The 19,799-nt window shown below is 36.1% G+C and overlaps 1 protein-coding gene and 1 non-coding gene across 2 annotated transcripts in view; one reads left to right on the top strand and one right to left on the bottom strand.

Annotated features, from left to right (window-relative positions):
• Positions 1–19,799, bottom strand: part of Slc2a13 (solute carrier family 2 member 13) — a 318,943-nt gene that overhangs the window by 233,922 nt on the left and 65,222 nt on the right. Inside the window, exons 2-3 of the mRNA XM_090319807.1 lie at positions 13,184–13,343; positions 765–973 (exon numbers count right to left, since the gene is read on the bottom strand). Coding sequence (XP_090175933.1) covers positions 765–973; positions 13,184–13,343 — 369 coding nt within the window. The remainder of the gene's footprint in view (positions 1–764; positions 974–13,183; positions 13,344–19,799) is intronic.
• Positions 7,438–7,544, top strand: LOC150066280 (U6 spliceosomal RNA). The gene has a single exon (XR_016534687.1). It is a non-coding gene; the product is annotated as a U6 spliceosomal RNA (small nuclear RNA).

Raw genomic sequence — 19,799 nt, 5'->3', positions numbered from 1 at the left:
TATGTTTATACATCTAAGCAATTTACACAAGCGCACACATACATTCAAAATATACACAAACAGTAACAACTATGCCAAGTATATCTAGATTATAAAAGTGAAAGATAATAAAAATAGTAATTGCATGAAATAGTAATATTATAACAGTGTTTAGCCTTCATTCTTCAGCAATATAATTCTATAAATTTTAAAGTTAAAAGTTACTCATTTCAAAATCCAAGGACAGTGCTCAGGCCCTGAGCTCAAGCTGAGGACTGGCAAAAAAAAAAAAAAGTTATTCATTTTAGTTTGCTTATTTACACAGTCATTAAATACACTTTTTTCATATATTTTTATTGTAATTAATAGAAGGGTTACATGTTATTTGCCAGATAGAAGGTGCAATAATTCACATACATTGATACCCTTACTTTTTTTTCTTTTTTTTTTAATTGTAATTAGTAAAAGGGTTACATGATATTTGCCAGATAGAAGGTGCATTAATTCACATACATTGATACCCTTTCACATGTCTTGGTACCCATTTCCCTCCCCCCCCACACCCCACACCCATCTTGGTTTTCCCCCCTTCCCTATCAAATTTCAAATATCCAAATACAAATAAATTCAATATATCAGATAACAAAGTGAGATACTATACCAATATGAGATAACCAAGGGACAGCATACTTTTTATTATATCAAATAATACTAAAAATTAGAACTTTTAAATAAAACTACTATGGATTTTTAAAGCTTCCTGTTAAGTACAAATATCCACATACCTGAGCCAGCCTCTTTCTCTTCTTCTTCAATATTGTTTTTGATGCTGTCATATTCCTCATCAATGGTCTGGTTACCACGCATCTGAGATAATATTCTACGGGCCTTCTGTGTCTGTCCTTTCTGAATTAGCCACCGAGGACTTTCAGGCAAGAAGAGAAAGCCAAGAAACTGTATAACTGCGGGAATTGCTGCAAGTCCCAACATATACCTGGAACAAGAAATTTACACTCCTGTAAGCACTCAGTAAATATTTACCATACATCTTTGGGTTTGTCTTGATCACAATAATATCTAATATGAGAATTATTTCCTTTTTGACATATATTATGGGTACACATACCTCAAAGTGGCTATTATCATACTCCTGAAAATCAAGAAATGAGAAAAAACTAATACTTCTCTCATATGAATTCCACAAAAATGGACAAAAGTCACTATATATATGTATATACGTATATACATGTATGTATATACGTATATACATATATATATTGCATATATATACATATTCTGAACCAAAGACATAAAAATCACCATTCTAGCCAGGTACAGATGGCTCATACCTATAATCCTAGCTATTCAGGAGGCTGAGACAGTCCAGCAGGAAAAGTTTGTGAGACTCATAAAAACTATTAAAAAAAAAAAAGCCAGAAGTGGTGTTGTGGCCCAAGTGGTAGAACACTTGCCTTGCGCAAAAGAAGCTCGAGGACAGTACGTTGGACCAGACTTCAAGCCCCAGGACTAGCAAAACACACACACACACACACACACACACACACACACACACACACACACACACAATACTGGCTATCCATCCCTATCTAACCAAAATAAGCAAAATATAACTGTATCTTACAAGATAAAAGTATGGTTGTTACACCGTAGCTATTTAGGAGGCTAAGCTCTAAGGATTAATGGTTCAAAGTCAGCCAAAGTAGAAAAAAAAAATCCATGAGATTCTTATCTCTAATTAAGCAGCACAATAGCTGGAAGATGGCAAAAAACTGTATCCCAATTAAAGCTGATCAATTTTTGTAAATCTGCTGAAATAATTTAGCTGCATAGTTTAAGTGGTACATAAGGTTTGTGAATTATTTTCTAAACAGAGCTGTTACTTTTATTTAAAAAATAACTGATCATTATGAATCATTTTATACTAAAGAATGGATTAGACACAAAATTCTAGTAGAGTCCACAGGTCACAGTAAATGAGAAAATTCTGGTTGAGTTCTCAGGGGAAGATGGATGGATGGGTAAATTGTCTTCCTACAGCTCCACCCTGCTCATAGATCCCAGCAAGCCCTCTCCCCCAGCTCATAACTGATTTAAATTAAAAATTACTCTCAGTCAGGTGCTGGTGGCTCACTCTGTAATCTTAACTACTCAGGAGGCTGAGATCTGAAGATCACAGTTTAAAGCCAGCTCAGACAGGAAAGCCAGTGCCTGTGACAGTCTTATGTCCAATAAACTAGAAATCAATGTATGGCTCAAGAGAGGAATACCACTCCTGAGCACAAAAGGTTAGGGACAGTGCCCTGAATTTAAACCCTGGTATCACAGGAAAGACTGAGAGGAAGGAAAGAAAAGGAAGGAAGGAAGGACAGAAAGAAAATTTGTTGTGTATCAGTCTAGCATGAGTAAGATTTGGGGTTCCATTCTCTCTCTCTCTCTCTCTCTCTCTCTCTCTCTCTCTCTCTCTCTCTCTCTCTCTCTCTCTCTCTCTCTGTCACACACACACACACACACACACACACACACACACAGAAAAATAAGACAAGAACAAAAAAGGAAATGAATATCCTCTATTGCCCATTACTTAAAAGAATAGAAGACACTAAACGGAATAGATTTAAGAAGCAGAGAAAATCCTAAAGTTGGAAACTTACTGCAATCAGGAACCCCTCCTGTTATAGGAAATCTCCTTATTATAAACTAAATCAAGGATTCTAAACACTTGCTCCACAGGAGAACATTAAGGGGGCTTATAAACATAGGCCTACCCTCCCCCAGTATTGTGATTAATTGGTCTGGGCTACAGGCCCAGGAATTCTATTTTATTAAAACCTCAGCAGGTGTTGCTAATGTGCTACTGGAGCCAAGAACCACAGATCTAAATGTTTAAAGACACCCACGGGGGTGAAAACAAACAACAAACTCCCAAGTGCCACACCTTAAAGAAAAGGACACTTACATTCTGTTAGCAAGAAAGCCTACCAGGCAGACAAGGGAAAGCAGCCTGCCACAGAGGGGAAGAAAAATGAAACAGAAAGCCAAGCTCCCAAGAGTTCCAAAAATCATTAGAATAATTCTTACATCATAATCACTCACGGCAAGATATCTTTTAATTTCCTTTACTAACCCTGAAGTTAAGGTACTAGTAACAAGCCCACTGCCTGAATAGCAGTGAACTAGGAAGCAGGCCTTCTCCTGCAGGGAGCAATGCTTTCAAATGCTGTGGTAAGTTCAGCATTAAACAATCTCAGCATCACCTCAGGTCAAGCGTACTTCACAGTACTAAGACCTGATGTTTTGTGAACCAGAGATGCAGCAAGCATCTCTGGGTCTCAGACCTTCTTATGGTGGCTGAGCTTGACAGATCTGCAACTGCGACTGCTGCTGTTAAGGGTTACCTAGGTGTCTCAGGAAAAATCAGATAGACCCTTCACTGAACTTCTGCATGGCAAAAGTAAGAACTTCCAGCTCATGGGCAGTTCACATATAACAAGAAAGGGATAAGTGCTTCTTTTGGGCTGCCCAGTCATTGACATCTGCTTGTATAAATTTGTGTGGCCCACAAATGTTATATTCAAATATAAAGACTCTTGACCCACGAAACAAAGAATGTTGCTCCCACTATCTAACTTACTACAAGGAGCATCTTCATAGTTGGTAGATACTCAACCATGAAGCTCAATGGTAACTATCCCCTTTTCTGAACTGAGCAAACAATCACGTTGTTAATTATTCTTTAGTATTTCTAGAAAAGTAAAACTTACATTTCAAATACATGAAAATCTACCTAAAGAAAAGCATACCAGCTGGCATATGCCATCATCTCTCAGCAATAACCAGGGTGACAACAAGTCATACCATCTTTACATCAGATCCATTAGTACCTGTTCACAATGGCCCTAGGACTTGGAGACCATTCTTATCCTCACTTCATAGATTAAGAAATGAGATATAAAGAAAATGCATGGCCAGGCAGTCCAACTCCTATTTAAAAAATGTGTATTGTAAGCCAAGCCATAAGAAATTATCAGTGATTACCTGATAACTAATTCTGAATGTATAAAAAAGGTATTCACTCATCTTGGCTTTATGTTTGAAAAATTCAGAGTTTCTTTCTGAAAGTATTCCATGCTCATATTTATCCCATTAAACACTGAAACAGTACAAAGCAGCTAGCAGAAGCTATCACCCAACTGTACCCAGGACACAAGGCCATGCACTGTGCTGGACTAACACAGTTAGATTCAGTCATCCAGTGGCCAACAGAATATTATTATTCCCTCAGTTCCTATCATTACTAAACCAGACCTCTTCTATAAGCATTAATATAGCTGACTGTTAGTTAAGAGTGACATATCCTTCTTAATGGCAAACTTTTACAGTGTGCTACACTATAATTTTGTTTTTCTTTAACATTCACAGATAAACTCTGCAAGCAGGAAAAAGTATAGGTAAGTAATATTTTAAAAAATCATTAGGAGTAAAACAGCTTGACTTTAAGAAGTGATCCTAACGTTTTTTTTTCATTTTGCTATGACAGACATGATGTAAAGTTGCTTTTATTTACACTTCATTATTTTATTTTGTTGTTGTTGGGGGGGGGGGGTTGTGCCGGTATTGAGACTCTAACTCAGGGCCTCTTGTTCCTGCTTGGCTTTTCATTCAAGGCTTGCACTCTACTACTTGGCCTACACTTCTAGTTCTTTGATGATTAATTGGAGGGAAGAGTCATACAGACTTTCCTTCTTGGGCTGGCTTTGAACCACCATCATCAGATCTTAGCCTGCTAAGTAGTTATGTGCCATCAGCTCCTGCCTACATTTCATTTTTCAACTTCTATCCCACATAGGCCTCAATTTATCTAGTTCTCTTCCCCCCAGTTTATTTTCCTCCTTAATTTCCTCAATGGTATGAAAAAAAAGTTGCCAATGAGCACTATTTACCATAGCAAAGATGTGGAAACAACCTAGATGTCCCTCAGTTGATGAGTGGATCAACAAGATGTGGTATTTGTACACAATGGAATTCTATGCTGCTGTCAGAAAGAATGACATTGCCCCATTTGTTAGGAAATGGAAAGACTTAGAAAAAAATCATATTAAGTGAAGTAAGCCAGACTCAAAGGAACTTAGGCTCAGTGGTTTCCCTCATTTGTCATAATCAGTAGAAACCTTGGGCTCTCCTAGCAGAGATTTGCCATAGAGCAAAACCCTGATACAAAAGGCCATATAGTATGATGTCAAATGAAAGGATCTTTAGGATATAGAAACATAAGCCATATAATGAATGATTGTTGTTCTTAAGGTACTATGTTATCTCTCATCTCTTTTTGCTGTCCCTTGGTTATCTCATATTGTTACAGTATCTCACTTTGTTACCTGATATATGGGATATATTTGTATTTGGTTATTTGAAATTGGATAGGGAAGGGGGGAAAACAAGATGAGGGGTGGGGGTTGGGGAGAGGGAAATGGGGACCAAGGCATGTGAAAGGGTATCAATGTATGGGAATTAATGCACGGTCTATCTGGCAAATATCATGTAACCCTTCTATTAATTACAATAAAAATATATAAAAAAAGTTGCCAATGATACTGGAAAATCTGTATGACATATAGTTTTAATTGTATGGCAGGCTACAAACAGAAAATTCCAAGAGAAAGAGGGAACTTCGTTACAATAAAGTATATATGAAATACAATTGTTTCTATAGCTCTGGAGGAGCTAAATTCTACTAAAAAAAGGAACACTTTTACTTGAAGACACTGAAAAGATTTAGACACCCTGGTCATTTGTACAATCCCGTAATTCATAAAAATACAGTTCTATCTTCATTTTGTGCTTTTCCAACCAAAATCTCCACCCCCGATTTTTCTAGACATAGAAAAAGTGGGTATTTTTGGAAAGCCTATAGCTGATGCTTCTTGACAGTCTCCTAAGTCTCATCAGGCTTTCACAGTATTGTTATCAACAATATCCATTTCTATCTTATAATAAACTGGAGAAAACTCATAAGGCCATACAGTATGACGCTAAATGAAAGGACATCTAGGATATAAAACAAAAGCCATATAATGCATGATTGTTGTCCTTAATGTACTATGTTATCTCTCATCTCTTTTGCTTTCCCTTGGTTATCTCATATTGTTACAGTATTTCACTTTGTTATCTGATATATTGGATATATGTGTATTTGGTTATCTGAAATTGGATAGGGAAGGGGAGAAAACAAAATGAAAGGTGGGGGGTGGGGGGAGGGAAATGGGGACCAAGACATGAGAAAGGATATCAATGTATGTGAAGTAATGCACCTTCCATCTGGCAAATGTATAGGGTTCTTTAAATACAGAATCATGTCATCTGCAAAGAGGGAAACTTTCACTTCCTCTTTCCCTAATTGGATCCCCTTTATGCTTGCTTCTTGCCTTATTGCTCTGGCTAGGAATTCTAATACTATGTTGAAGAAGAGTGGAGAGAGTGGGCATCCTTGTCTCGTTCCTGATTTTAGAGGGAATGGCTTTCGTTTTTTGCCATTAAGTATAATGCTAGCTGTGGGTTTGTCATTGACAGCCTTTATTATACTGAGGAATTTTCCATGGATTCCTAGTTTCTCTAGAGCTTTTAGCATAAAGGTCCACCACAGATTTTTAAAGCCGCTGTTTTAATTACCAAATAATAAGGATTTCCGCACTATTTTATTTTTATCAACTTACAATTCAATTTTGCTGTGGTCAAGAGACATTTTTGACATTTCATTTTTTAAGTTATTAAGGACTTTGTTAATATTTATATTAGGACCTACTCATGGCCACATAGAGAATGTCTGATATAAACTTGGACTTTCCTGTTAATTTGGCTAATTTTTCATTGCAGTTAGGCTAATGACATTTACCACTTTAGCCTATTTTAAGTGTACAGTACTGTAAAATTAAGTATATTTGCCTCGTTGAGTAACTATCATGTGTTCTTTTGTTTTCTCTGCTTTAAAGCTCTCTTATTACATGAATTACACATGTTCAATATTATCGGTATTTCTGTATATGTGTGCTAATATTGGGGCTTAAACTCAGGGACTTGGGCTCTCATTCAACTGCCTAACTCACAGCTAGTGCTCTCCCACTTCAGCTATGCCTCCAGTCTAACACTGGTATTTCTGATGAGCTTGCTCTTTTATCAAGATGAAATGGCCTTTATCCCTGATAATACTGCTTCTTGAAGTCCACTTCGTGTGAATGAGTAATAGTATCAACATCCACTTTTTATATTTTGTATAACTTTCTCCTGTGACTTTCAATTTATCTATAGCTTTAAGACATTTACCTTTTAGGGGTGATCTTTTTCAAAAAGCAATGTACTCATTACCTGACTTACAAAACAGTAATCTCTCTGCACAATATCTTAATAATAATAAAATTTTATTTTTAAAAATGTATGTAGCAGGTGCTTGCTTCAGCAGCACATTTACTAAAATTGGAATGATACAGAGAAGATTAGCATGGACCCTGCACAAGGATGACATACAAATTTGTGAAGCATTCCGTATTTCTGACTTCATTATCTGGCATATTGCATATACGTTTATTTGTTTATTAAAAGTAGGAAAGGGAGGGGAGAAACAAGATGATTGGGAGGGGGAACAGGGAAGGAAGTGGGGATTAAAAACAAGAGAAAGGGTATAAGGGCGTGATAAGTATTGCACCTCCTACCTGACAGATGTAACTCTAACTCCTCTATACACTATCCCGACAAAAAAATAAAATAAAATTTAAAAAGCATGTATTGGGCAAGGAGGGTGGCCCAGTGGTAGAGTGCTTGCATAGCATTCTGGGTTCGATTGCTTGGTGCCACAAATGGTAGAGCACTATCCTTGAGAAAGTCCAAGAACAACGCCTAGGCCTCTAGTTCAAGACCAAGGACTGGCAAAAAAAAAAAAAAAAAAAAAGCATGTACCTTTTAGATAAGGAAGACTTGAGCAAACCTCTGGCATATAATGATATTTTTTTACATTTACCGTAATTGTCACTATAACTAGATTATAAGTACACAATTTTTCACTTGCTTTCTATTGGTGCCATCTATTATCTATCCCCATGATTTTGCTTTTTTAAAATGTATTCAGCTTATCCAACTACTGTCAATGTTCTCCTAATGGTTTCTTTCTTTCCTACTGGTTGCTCTAAAGATAAAACACGCATGTTTTTTGGGGGGGGGTTGTTTTTCTTTTTTTTTCAAGATTTTTCATATATTTTTTATTGTAATTAATAGAAGGGTTACATTATATTCACCAGACAGAAGGTGCATTACTTCACATACATTGATACCCTTTCTCATGTCATGGATGCCATTTCGCTCCCCCGCCAGCCACTCATGTTGTTTTCCCCCCTTCCCTATCCAATTTCAAATAACCAATCAAGCATATATACAATATATCAGATAACAAGGTGAAATACTGTTAACAATATGGGATAACCAATGGACAGCAAAAGAGATGAGAGATAACATAGTACATTAAGGATAACAATCACTCATTACATGGCTTTTGTTTCTATATCCTGGAGCCAGAGATAAATGTACCACTCCACAAATGTATAATTTCATTTATTCTTCCAACTTCTATTTTCAAGTTGAAATTGATGTGAAGGGGGAGATTGTCCATACACACAATTTTGTCTACACATATGCATGTCTTCCCCATAATAAGTATCCTGTACCAATGAGATACTATTCAAAACTGATGGTCCTACAGCACTGTCCACAGTTTTGGTTGTTTTTGTCAGTTGTGGGGTTTGAACTCTGGCCTGGCATTGTCTTTAAGATTCTTTTGCTCAAGATAAGCACTTACCCACTTGAGCCACAGCTCCACTTCTGGCTTTTTTTGAGTATTTTATTGGAGATAAGGATCTCACAGATTTTCCTGTGGGGCTGGCTTCAAGCCACAATTCTTAGATCTCAATCTCCTCAATAGCTAGGCGTGAGCCATGTATGCTTGGCTTTCCACAGTTCTTATATTAAGATTCTCCATTGGGCTTATATAGTCCATGAGTTTTGACAATTACATAAAAACATACCAATCACTAAAGTATTATACCCAGCATTCTCATTACCCTACACATCCTTTATGTTCCATCCCTCAATAGTTGTATGTGCTCTTTTTTCTTATTTTGTATATAATTTATTACTGTAATCAAAGAGATTAGGCAAACTTGTCTGTTACTAACAAATAATATTTATATTTTATCTAGAAAAAGCAGGCTTTTGTTACCAACCTCAAATACAAAATATAGAGCCTAGGGCAGGAGGCGGTCTAGCAGTAGTTAACCCTTTCTAAGTCTTTTCGTACCTATTAGCTCATTTAATCCCTGTAACAACAATGTACTGCTGCTGGGCATTAGCTACATAAAAATATTACAGTAGACAAGAGGGAAAAACCTAGTAGAAGCTGCCTACGCTAAGCCAAGAAGATATAAACAACTTAATCAGACCCGTAATATGCAATGAGATTGAAGAAGCTAACAGTCTTTCAACAAGAAAATAAAAATCAAATGGAGACTAATTCATCTGCTGTGAAATTAAGTCTAGGGGAGAGAAAGGGGTAAAAAAACATGAGAAGGGGTATCAATGTTTGAGAAGTAATGCACCCACTACACGACAAATGTAACTATAACTCCTCTATACATATCCCAAAAATAAATACAATCAAAATAAACAAATAAATATTTTTAATTACACTAAAATATCTTTATATTATAAATAGTTCTGTGACCATACAACAATAAATCTGTAGTATTAGGATATATTTAAACATAATTAGGCTATTAACTACTTAAATTGGTTACTACATAATTTTTAAGAAAGGAATCACCTCATCTTCTAATACTTCATACATAGCCAAGTATTATTAACACTAAATTGTATGGATAATTCTTTCAGTACAAATATATTTACAAACAGATTTCCCCTTTTAAATAATATCTAGGAAGCATGTTAATGATATAGACTCTTAAATTGTATATTATGAAAGGTTGTAGGCAAGGTAGTCATATCAACTCTTACCAAAAAGTTAATTTTGTGTTTTTAAAGAATTATTTTCCTCCAGAAATAGGAATGATGAGTATATTGACAAATAATAAAATAAAACAACTAACATAAAAAGAAAATAGGCAATACATTTTTACTATTAGCCTTAAATGTTAATGACTGTAACTCTGCAATCAAAAGATGGAAAATAACAATCGTTTGTTACCTATAAAAACAAATCTCACGTACAAAGAACAATGTAAGCTTAGGATGAAAGAACATAGTAAAATATTACAAGTAAATGGACTCTGAAAGAAGCTACGTAGACACTTACACATAACAAAACAGATTTCAAACAAAGATCAAGAAGAAGAGACAAAAGCATCTCATATAAAGGAACAGGGGCTGCAAGTTTGGCCTAGTGGTAGGTAGAGTCCCTGCCTGGTAGGCATGACGACCAGGGTTTGATTCCTCCATACCACATACTCCATAGAAAAAGCTGGAAGTGGTGCTGTGGCTAAAGTGGTAGGGTTCTGGCCTTGAGAAAACCCAATGACAGTGCTCAGGAGCTGAGCTCAAACCTAGGATTGGCAAAAAAAAAAAAAAGGTGGAGGTGGGGGGGAACAATTTATGGAAAGGAAATATCCGGGTTCATTAAGCAAACACTTCTAGGCTTACACAACGAAAGCACTTGTTTTGCAGGGGTCTATCAATACCCCACTCTCATCCAAACATCATCAAAGAAACCTCTGAATTAAATGATGCCATAGACAAAATGGGCTTAAATTTTTACGAAGTATCTATCTTGTAGCTGCACAACATGCATTATTCTCAAAATTTCATGGAACTTTCTCCAAAACAAAATATATTTTAGAAAATGGACAGGAAGAAATATTGTTAAATATATGAAAACTGAAATAATTCTGCATTCTGCCAGAACATAATGGAATTTGACTTGAACACAACAGCAAAAGATACTAGAGAAAATACTCAAATACATGGAGACTAAACAATACATTAATAAATGATGAATATGTCACTGAAGAAACAAGAGGTGAAATTTTAAAATTTCTGGGAAAAAAAAGCTCATCCCATCTAACTTCAATAAGCAGCAACTGAAGCAAAGCTCAGGCAAGACTGGATGACTTTTCCAATGAACTGTATCCATATCCACTGAAGACCAGTATTCTCATTTGCCCCCATCAAACTCCCCTTAGAGCATAGTCATCTTCTTAGTTTCTCTGATTCTTTCTTTTGTTCAACTCTTACTCTTTCTGACTTTTCCCTCACTGTTTCTGAAGTTTTATTCATAAGAATAGCTTCAATATATCAATGGAAAGTGATTTTTCCCTATGATATCCAACTGAAAAAAAAAAGAAACTTTGACCCATCTAGCAACATACAAGTCTTTCAACACTCAAAGGAGGCCACAGAATATTGTTTCCTTCCATTTCCCCTACAGCATAACTACAGTAGCACCCATCTTTAACTCATTCATCAGAACAGACTCACTGTTTATAAAACGTTTGAGTCAAATGCTGTGCTAAGCATTTTACATACAGTTAGCTCCCACAATAAATATACAAAGAATTTTTAGAGCTAATTTTTTAGAAAAACAGAGCTAAATGATTTTTGTAAGTAATCAATTGTATAAAGTTTGGATCAGGGTCTGTAACTCTTGTCACCCTGTATCTGAGAAGAGGTCTAAGAGGTCCCAAAACAAGCTCCTTTGACATTCTACACACATTTATAACTTTATATATCATCCTTCTTGGTTTATAACATTATATATCATCCTTCTTGGTTTCCTAACAGAAATGATTTTTTAAATTAAATTATTATTTTAAATTGAGAAATGTAGCTTATGCACTAAGCACTATATGTTTGAATACACATTTGTATTATTTTATATTTATATTATATTTGGCAGTTATTATTATTTGGTTAGCTATATTTGATGCCTTAAAAACATCAAAGAGGATAGAAACATGAGTTTAGTGAATTCCCCTGAGTTTAAGACAAAAATCAAAATACCAGGTAATTAACAATTAAAAGCTAATTACCTCCCTCTTTCCTTCATCTAAAGTAATAAAATGAAATTTTCTACTTCTGAAAAAAAACATTGGTGGTCTCTGTAATGTGTCTGAAAATGTAAGGCTTCAAGGAGCTTTCTTAAATGACTTTTCTTTTGTCAGTTTTAGGCTTGAACTCAGGGCATGAGTACTGTCCTTGGGTTTTCTTAAGGCTAGAACCCTACCACTTGAGCCACAGACCCCTTTCCGACTTTTTTCTATGTATGTGGTACCAAGGAATTGAAGCCAGGTCTTCGTGCATGCTACACAAGTACTCTACCACTAGGCCAAACTCCTGGCCCTTCAAATGACTTTGGTAATTTAAGTTTCTTTGGTAATTTAAGTCTTCACTAGTTCATTCTAAGCCACAATGTTTATTAGGCTGCTCATGTAGAAAGAAACCAAATTAGAAACTTGTGTCATCCCTTATAACAAAATTTTCCTGAGGATGCTTTCAGAATTCTATTGTTTTGAATAATAAAAAACAAAAAAATCCCACAAAATCTCTACTTTTAAGTTTTAACCTAAAGCTAATTTAATTTTACAATATTCAGTCTGAATGGATTTTAATTCCATTTTTCTCATTTATTCAGATTCAAAATAAGTCAAATAATCAAGGAATAAGTTTTATGCTTTGAATTTACATATATGTCTTTTTATGAAGCTAAATCGGTATCTTCAAAAGCTAGATTCTTTACAAATCAGAATGTACCTTCCTAAATCCAAAAAATGATGTTACTTATATCTGTAGTTCATAAACAGCTTGTAAGTCACTCCTGTATTTCAAGAGCTCCATGCATATTTATTACTGCATTCATTTTTAAACAAATATTGCAAAAGTGAGAGAAATGTCACCTAAATGCTAAAAATATGAAACCCTGTAAATATCAATTCTTAATGGTAGGTTCCTTATCTATCATTAAAGTAAGTATCAGCTCCCTGTCTCCTGTCAATTTTGTTGAATGCCACCAACTTACAAATTAGCTATATTGATTCAAAAGAGCCAATTATATTTTGCCTATAATTTCTCAATTTCTTTCCCATGCCTCAAAACTATGATTTATCTGAGAAATTCAAAGTAGGAATGATGTACAAACCTCCATCCATCCTTCTGGAGATAGCTGAAGGCTCCATCAACAACACTTGCGAAGAACTGCCCTCCTGTGATGAAAAGGGTATTGATGGTAACTAACCGGCCTCTTAGGTTGGGGGGTGAAACCTCTGCAATGTACACTGGTACAGTCATAGAAGCAATACCTGCAAAGTACACAGAAAAACAAGCATGAGACTCACTCATCTTGAATATTACAACATACTAGATACAATATTACAACATACTGGAGACAACATACTGGTTCATTCATAGATTTGGCTTTCTGCTCTCAACTAAGACAACATTCCTGAAGCTTCTGTTGGTGATTCTTTGGAGCTAATACAAATAAAAACGTGTGTGAGATTTCAATCTCTGAATTCTATTTTCTATACTATTACTTAAAAATCTTGTGCAGTGGGGCTGGGAGTTTGGCCTAGTGGTAGAGTGCTTGCCTAGCATGCACGAAGACCCAGGTTTGATTCCTTGGTACCACATGCATAGAAAAAAAAATCTTGTGTAGTAATTTAGGTATCAATAACTCATGTCTGTCATCCTAGCTACTCAGGAGCGTGAAGTCAGAGGATAGAACATTTTTCTGCCAGCACAGGCAGAAAAGTCTGAGACACTCTATCTCTGATTAACCAGCAAAAACTGCTCTAGTGGTGCACTATCTGGGTGCAAGAAAGCTGAGAAAGGCTAAGAGGCCCTGAGTCAATCCTCTTAAACAGCAGCAATAATAATAAATCTATAGACTTAGAATAATGAGTATGTATAAATGTACTTTATAATTTTGAAGGACTAAAAATAAAACCTCTCTAAAAAGAGTTTAGTTACTGAAATATTTTTAGTCTATTTGGAAATGTAATCAGATAATGGGGAGAATAAAACATTTTCCTAGAATATATTTGATTTACTATCATTTCCCTCAATTCATAAATTTTAAATTGAGTCATTAATTCATACTAAGTCACCCTATTCAACTGGCTAGATATATATTTCAGGAAAAGCTTATGATGGACAGCATCTTCCAGAAAAGACAGTTCTGTAATCTTAGATATAAACATTCTTATGGCTATGACATACTTATGTTACCTTCATTTTTTCCCTGTTTTAAATTAGTACAGCACTGACAGATCATGTCATAATTCTAGGTATTCAAGAGGCTCTTAATTCATAACCAGCCTAGACAGAAACGTCCATGAGATTCCATATCAAACTAACCAGCAAAAAGATTGGACAAGGAGCTTAAGGCACCTGCCATGAACAAGTAGGATAAGGTGTCCACTACCTGATGAATGTAACTGTAACCACTCTGTATATCACCCCAACAATAAATTTTTTTAAGAATCACTGTGTCTATGTTGTTAGATATTATTAACAGGCCAAATAATTTACTTAAATCACAACATATCTCTATTAAGAACCATATAATTATCTCAATTTCACAGAAAACTGCCTTACTTCATGGTGTACAATAAGCAAAAGAATGAAAATTCAGGAGCCAGGAGTTTTGTCTAGTGGTAGAGTGCTTGCCTAGCATGCACAAAGACCCAGGTTCCAGAAATATTGCTGTGGCTCAAGTGGCAGACCACTAGACTTGAGAAAGCCCAAGGACAGTGCTCAAGTCCTTAATTCAAGCCCCAGGACTGGCAAAAAAAAAAAAAGAAGAAGAAGAAAGAAAATTCAAAACTGACAGATCCATAACTCATTGCCACAGATGAGAGGAGGCTCAGAAACTAGTGGTCTTCAAATCCAACCTCACTCCTTCCCAGCTCACACCTTGAACCCAGCTAGCTATTCAAGAGGCTGAGATCATGGGCCGGGAGTTTGGCCTAGTGGTTAAAGTGCTTGCCTCGCATGCATGAAGACCCGGGTTCGATTCCTCGGTACCACATACATAGAAAAAAGCCGGAAGTGGTGCTGAGGCTCAAGTGGTAGAGCTCTAGCCTTGAGAAAGTCCAAGGACAGTGCTCAGGCCCTGAGCTCAAGCCCAGGACTGGCAAAAAAAAAAAAAAAAAGAGGCTGAGATCTTACTATGTACAATCAAAGCCAGTCTGGAAAAGTCAGAGAAAGGGAAGAGATAAGAGAGGAAAGGAAAAGAAAGGAGAGAGGGCTGGAAGGGAGGCTAAAGCCCAATGTGAGGAAAAATGGTTAATTAAAATCACCAGCTCAAAAACAAAAAACAAAACAACAACAACAAAAAAAACACCAGCTCTTAGGGTCTAAATCACTATTAGGTCTGCGTAACTCAGCCCTGCATAATTAAGTTACAGGAGCATTCAAATAAACAAACAATAACTTTCCTTATTATTAACCTAAAATTGATTGGATTATAAGGAATACCTGTAGTTCTAGCTACTCTGGAGGCTGAAGCTGAAAATCCAAGTTCAAAGCCAGAAGGAAACTCCATGAGACTCATATCCAATTAAACATCAAAAAAGCCTTAGGTAGAATTGTAGCCCAGGTGGTAAAACATGAGTGAAAAAGCACTGGGTCAGTGCACTAGTCCTGAGCTCAAGCCCCAGAACCAACATGAAAGGAAAGAATCACAAGGAAGGAGGGAAGGAGTGAAGGAAGCAGTGAAGGAGGGAAGGAGGGAAGGAGTGAAGGAAGGAGGGAAGGAATGAAGGAAGGAGGGAAGGAATGAAGGAAGGAGGGAAGGAGTGAAGGAAGAAGGGAAGGAATGAAGGAAGGAAGGAAGGAGGGAGGGAGGGAGGGAGAGAAGAAGGAAAAAAATATATTAACTCATTGTTTTGGCTCTGGTAACAAAACCAAAAATACAGAATCCCTAAGAGTTACACGTTTCATGAATAACAAACAATATAGATAATTAAGAAAGGTTCTGTGGGGATTTTTTATTTCTGCCATTTCCAACCACTAACCAAATAAGTAACAAAGAATACAATCAGGGAAGCACTGATGGCTTGCACTTATAATCCTAGCTTCTCAAGAAACTGAAATCTGGGAGTCTCAGTTCCAAACCAGAGTAGACATACAAATCTGAGAATCTCATCTGCAACTAACCAGAAAAAGGACCAGAAGCAGAAGTGTAGCTCAAGTGGTAGAACATCAGCCTTGAGAGAAAAAGCCAAGCAAGACTATGATATTTTGAGTTCAAGTCCCAGTACTGGTACTGGTCACAAGCTGTTAATAGCTTACTAAAGGTAACAATTACATACATACACACCGAAATAGTGTTGTTTTCTCATGTTAGAAGTTTGAGTTCTTGGCCAGGCACCAGTGGCTCATGTCTATAATCCTAACTACTCAGGAAGGTGAAATCAAAGGATCATGATTCAAAGTGAGTTTTAAGCAAGCAAAGTCTGTGAGACTTTTAATTCTGCCCCCCCACAAAAAGCTGTAAATGGAGCTATGGTTTAAAAGTGGTAGAGCACTAGCCTTAAGCAGTTAAGCTCAGGGGCAATGCCTTAAGTTCAAGCCTCCGTACACACACATTTGAAGTCTTACAAAATAATGAACTTACATCATGAGAACTTATTATCATGCCTGGCTTTGAGTTTCACTAAAAAAATACCTCAGACACCACAAGGCAACCAGATTTACACGCCAGCTACCATGCTGCCAAGCTGATTCACCATCTCCACAGCCCAAAATGCTCCTGAGTGCTGGAGATGGCTTTCAAAAACTGCTGGAAACCCCTTTTAAAGGCCTGAGTCAGAAATATAAGTAATTCCATAACCAAATAGCATCAGAAAATCCTGTTCTGATGGACAAATACACATGAATCATAGGAGTCTCACAGCATGAGAGGCCATGCAGCAACTAATTAGCTTCTTAGAAGTACATGAAGCCATCGTCTAATAAAGCTTCTTGAACAAAAAGGATTATGATGTTCTAATTTGGTTTTATAAATTATTGCCTTATCTCTAAAGAAGGAATTTTAATAGAAAGTAACAGAATCTGTCTTAGCGAACACATCCCTCCCTAGGAAGGTACCACTGGGCTGTCTTGTACACAGATGAAATGTTTACATTCTTACAAGTAGTTAAGTATCTACAGTTACCATCTTAGAAGTTAAGTTAGCTTTTGCTTTATTCTGATAAGGTTCAGAATACTCAAACAATTCAACATGAACTAGGCCCAACTATAACACAAAATACATACAATAGAATCAGATTATGTAAAAGGTTGTCTTAAGAGGGTAACAAGCAAAGTTAATAGGAATGTCACTAAAAAGCCTTTAAAAAAGCACTATATCATGTAACCCTTTTACTAATTACAATAAAAAAAATTTAAAAAAAGCACTATAAGCATGTCCTTAATCAGCATACCTGTTCATTGCAATTTCTCTTGACCTGCAATGACCTCTCTTGACAATATACTATGGATTTCCCCAAGTCTCATGGTCTTTCTGGAAACACCTCAATGGAGATTATCACAGCTGGTTGCTTTTTTCCCCCCAAAACTGGGGATTAAACTTGGTATCTGACACCTGTCATTCATTGGCTGATACTCTACTACCTGAGCCACACCGCTAACCCAAAGTGTTGGGGTTTTTTTGGTTGTTGTTGTTCTGTTTTTTTGTTTTTACAAACTTATTAATAAAATGATTCTGCCTCATGTTATTCTATATGGCTTGTTTATATGTCAAGCTCAGGCCTGGGCATTGTAGAAGCACTTACAAGTTATTGATTAGTAGTATGGGACACATATGAAAAATTAAAATCATATTCTCTTAAATTAGTGTCAATTGATTGGTTTTAAACTCCAAATGACATTATAGGAGAAACATGATTAAGCCCAGGTACCAAAATAAAATAATCTCTATGCCTGGCGCTAGAGGCTATAATCCTAACTACTCAGGAGGAATTGTGGTTCAAAACCAGCCTCAGCAGAAAAGTCTATGAGATGCTCATCTCCAATTAGCTGGCAAAAAGAAGAAACTGGAGGTATAGTTCAAATGGTGGAGCATCAACCTTCAGCAAAAAAGCTAAGGGAAAAAGTCCCTGACTTCAATCCCCTGAATTGGGACAAAGGACATACATCCAAAAGTAAGAATAAATTCTAATCACTCACATATTACAATGCTTAAATTGCATTATAACTTCATGTGGTTTTTTTTCACACCAGTCTGTAACTTTCACTATGTCACATTCATTTATCCTTTCTTCAAAGTACTGTTTACTAAAATGTGGCCTCAAAGCTAGGCACCATAAGTACAGGAAGCACATATTAGATGTAAGAGGTCAAATGCTAACTTATCTGGAAAGCAATTAAGGCTGAACGAAAGAAAACAGCCAAACAAAACACTCCTCTGCATAGTTATATATAACCACCCAGTCACTGTTCTGAGAACTTTCAGTATATAAAATCAACTTAAATAATACAGTATTCCAATATTCAGACACACATACTTTATGTGACCACATCCTTCTCATTTCACATGTAACAACAATAGGATTAGAAGTCTGAAACTTTAAGATATTGGAAGATCTACCTTTTGTGGAGAATATTCATGAATCAAATTAACTTTTGGTTAAGGCACCAGAAAGAGTAAGAGGAGATGTGTTCCTAGAAGACAAAGATTCGAGAGGACAGAATGAAGGAAGAAAGAACTTCATGGGAAGAGACGGAAAATAAGCCAATACATACTCAGAAATGTTCTAAAGTAAGAGTAGAAGAGATCCTCTATACCTAATCAGAAGACAGTAAGCTGTATGAAATGCTACAAGAGCAGCAGTATGCTTTTCCACCTGGCAAAGACAATGTACAAAGGTTAATAAGAAATCAATACATTTTCCCCAAGGCAGTGAATTCAGCAAACAGGAACACTAGTGATACTTTTTCATATTTTGTATTTGACACTCAGAGTAAAATGCTCTAAGGAACACAGCGTGGACTTAAACAGGAACTAAATGACTGTGAATCGCTTGAATATAGATCACGATTGAGTAGATATCAGTGAAATTAATATATAAGGAGTGCTATACTAGGGGGAAAAAAGATGAGGTTAGGACTAGACTCTGGCTTAAGAAATATGCACACAACTGATAAAGGACTGATGAGCAAAACAGAAGCAATTACAAAGGGAAATATTAAAATAGAAAAACAATAAACATAGTCCTCTTCTCCAAAGTTTTTTAAAGCTATTCTCCAATAGATCTGATCTTGCCTAAAAAGCAGGGAAAGCCAGAACAGAATCACATTTTTAAAAACAAAACAAAACAACCTGAATGAAGTTAAACCAGGAAACCCATAGGTTATTCCAAGAACACTAAAAACATTACAGCAGAAAAGCACAACAGAAATAAACATCACACTGCAATAAGGAACTGCAATGAATCTGCATGATATCCAAATCAGTAGTACAGAATTTCTATTTGAGATTAAGCAGAGAACATTTAAAAAATATATGATACAAAATGAAATCATTGAGAAATACTCAGGCCCAAGTTAAGTGCTTACAGCTACATACATACATACATACATACTTGGGACCATTCATGATTTTCAAGCTTAAGAGAATTGATTATTCTTATTTTACATATAAGGCAGGGCAACAAAAATAGCTTATCTGCAAAGTAATAATAATGATGATGATAACAATAATATAGGCAAGACAAATGCCACGGAATTACAGTTGTAGATATATGAAGAAA

Source organism: Megascapheus bottae, chromosome 2 (assembly GCF_031878675.1).
Source record: "Megascapheus bottae isolate mThoBot1 chromosome 2, mThoBot2.hap1, whole genome shotgun sequence".
Classification (NCBI taxonomy): domain Eukaryota; kingdom Metazoa; phylum Chordata; class Mammalia; order Rodentia; family Geomyidae; genus Megascapheus; species Megascapheus bottae.
The sequence above is the reverse complement of the archived record's forward strand: the minus strand, read 5'-3'. Positions and strand labels throughout refer to the sequence as shown.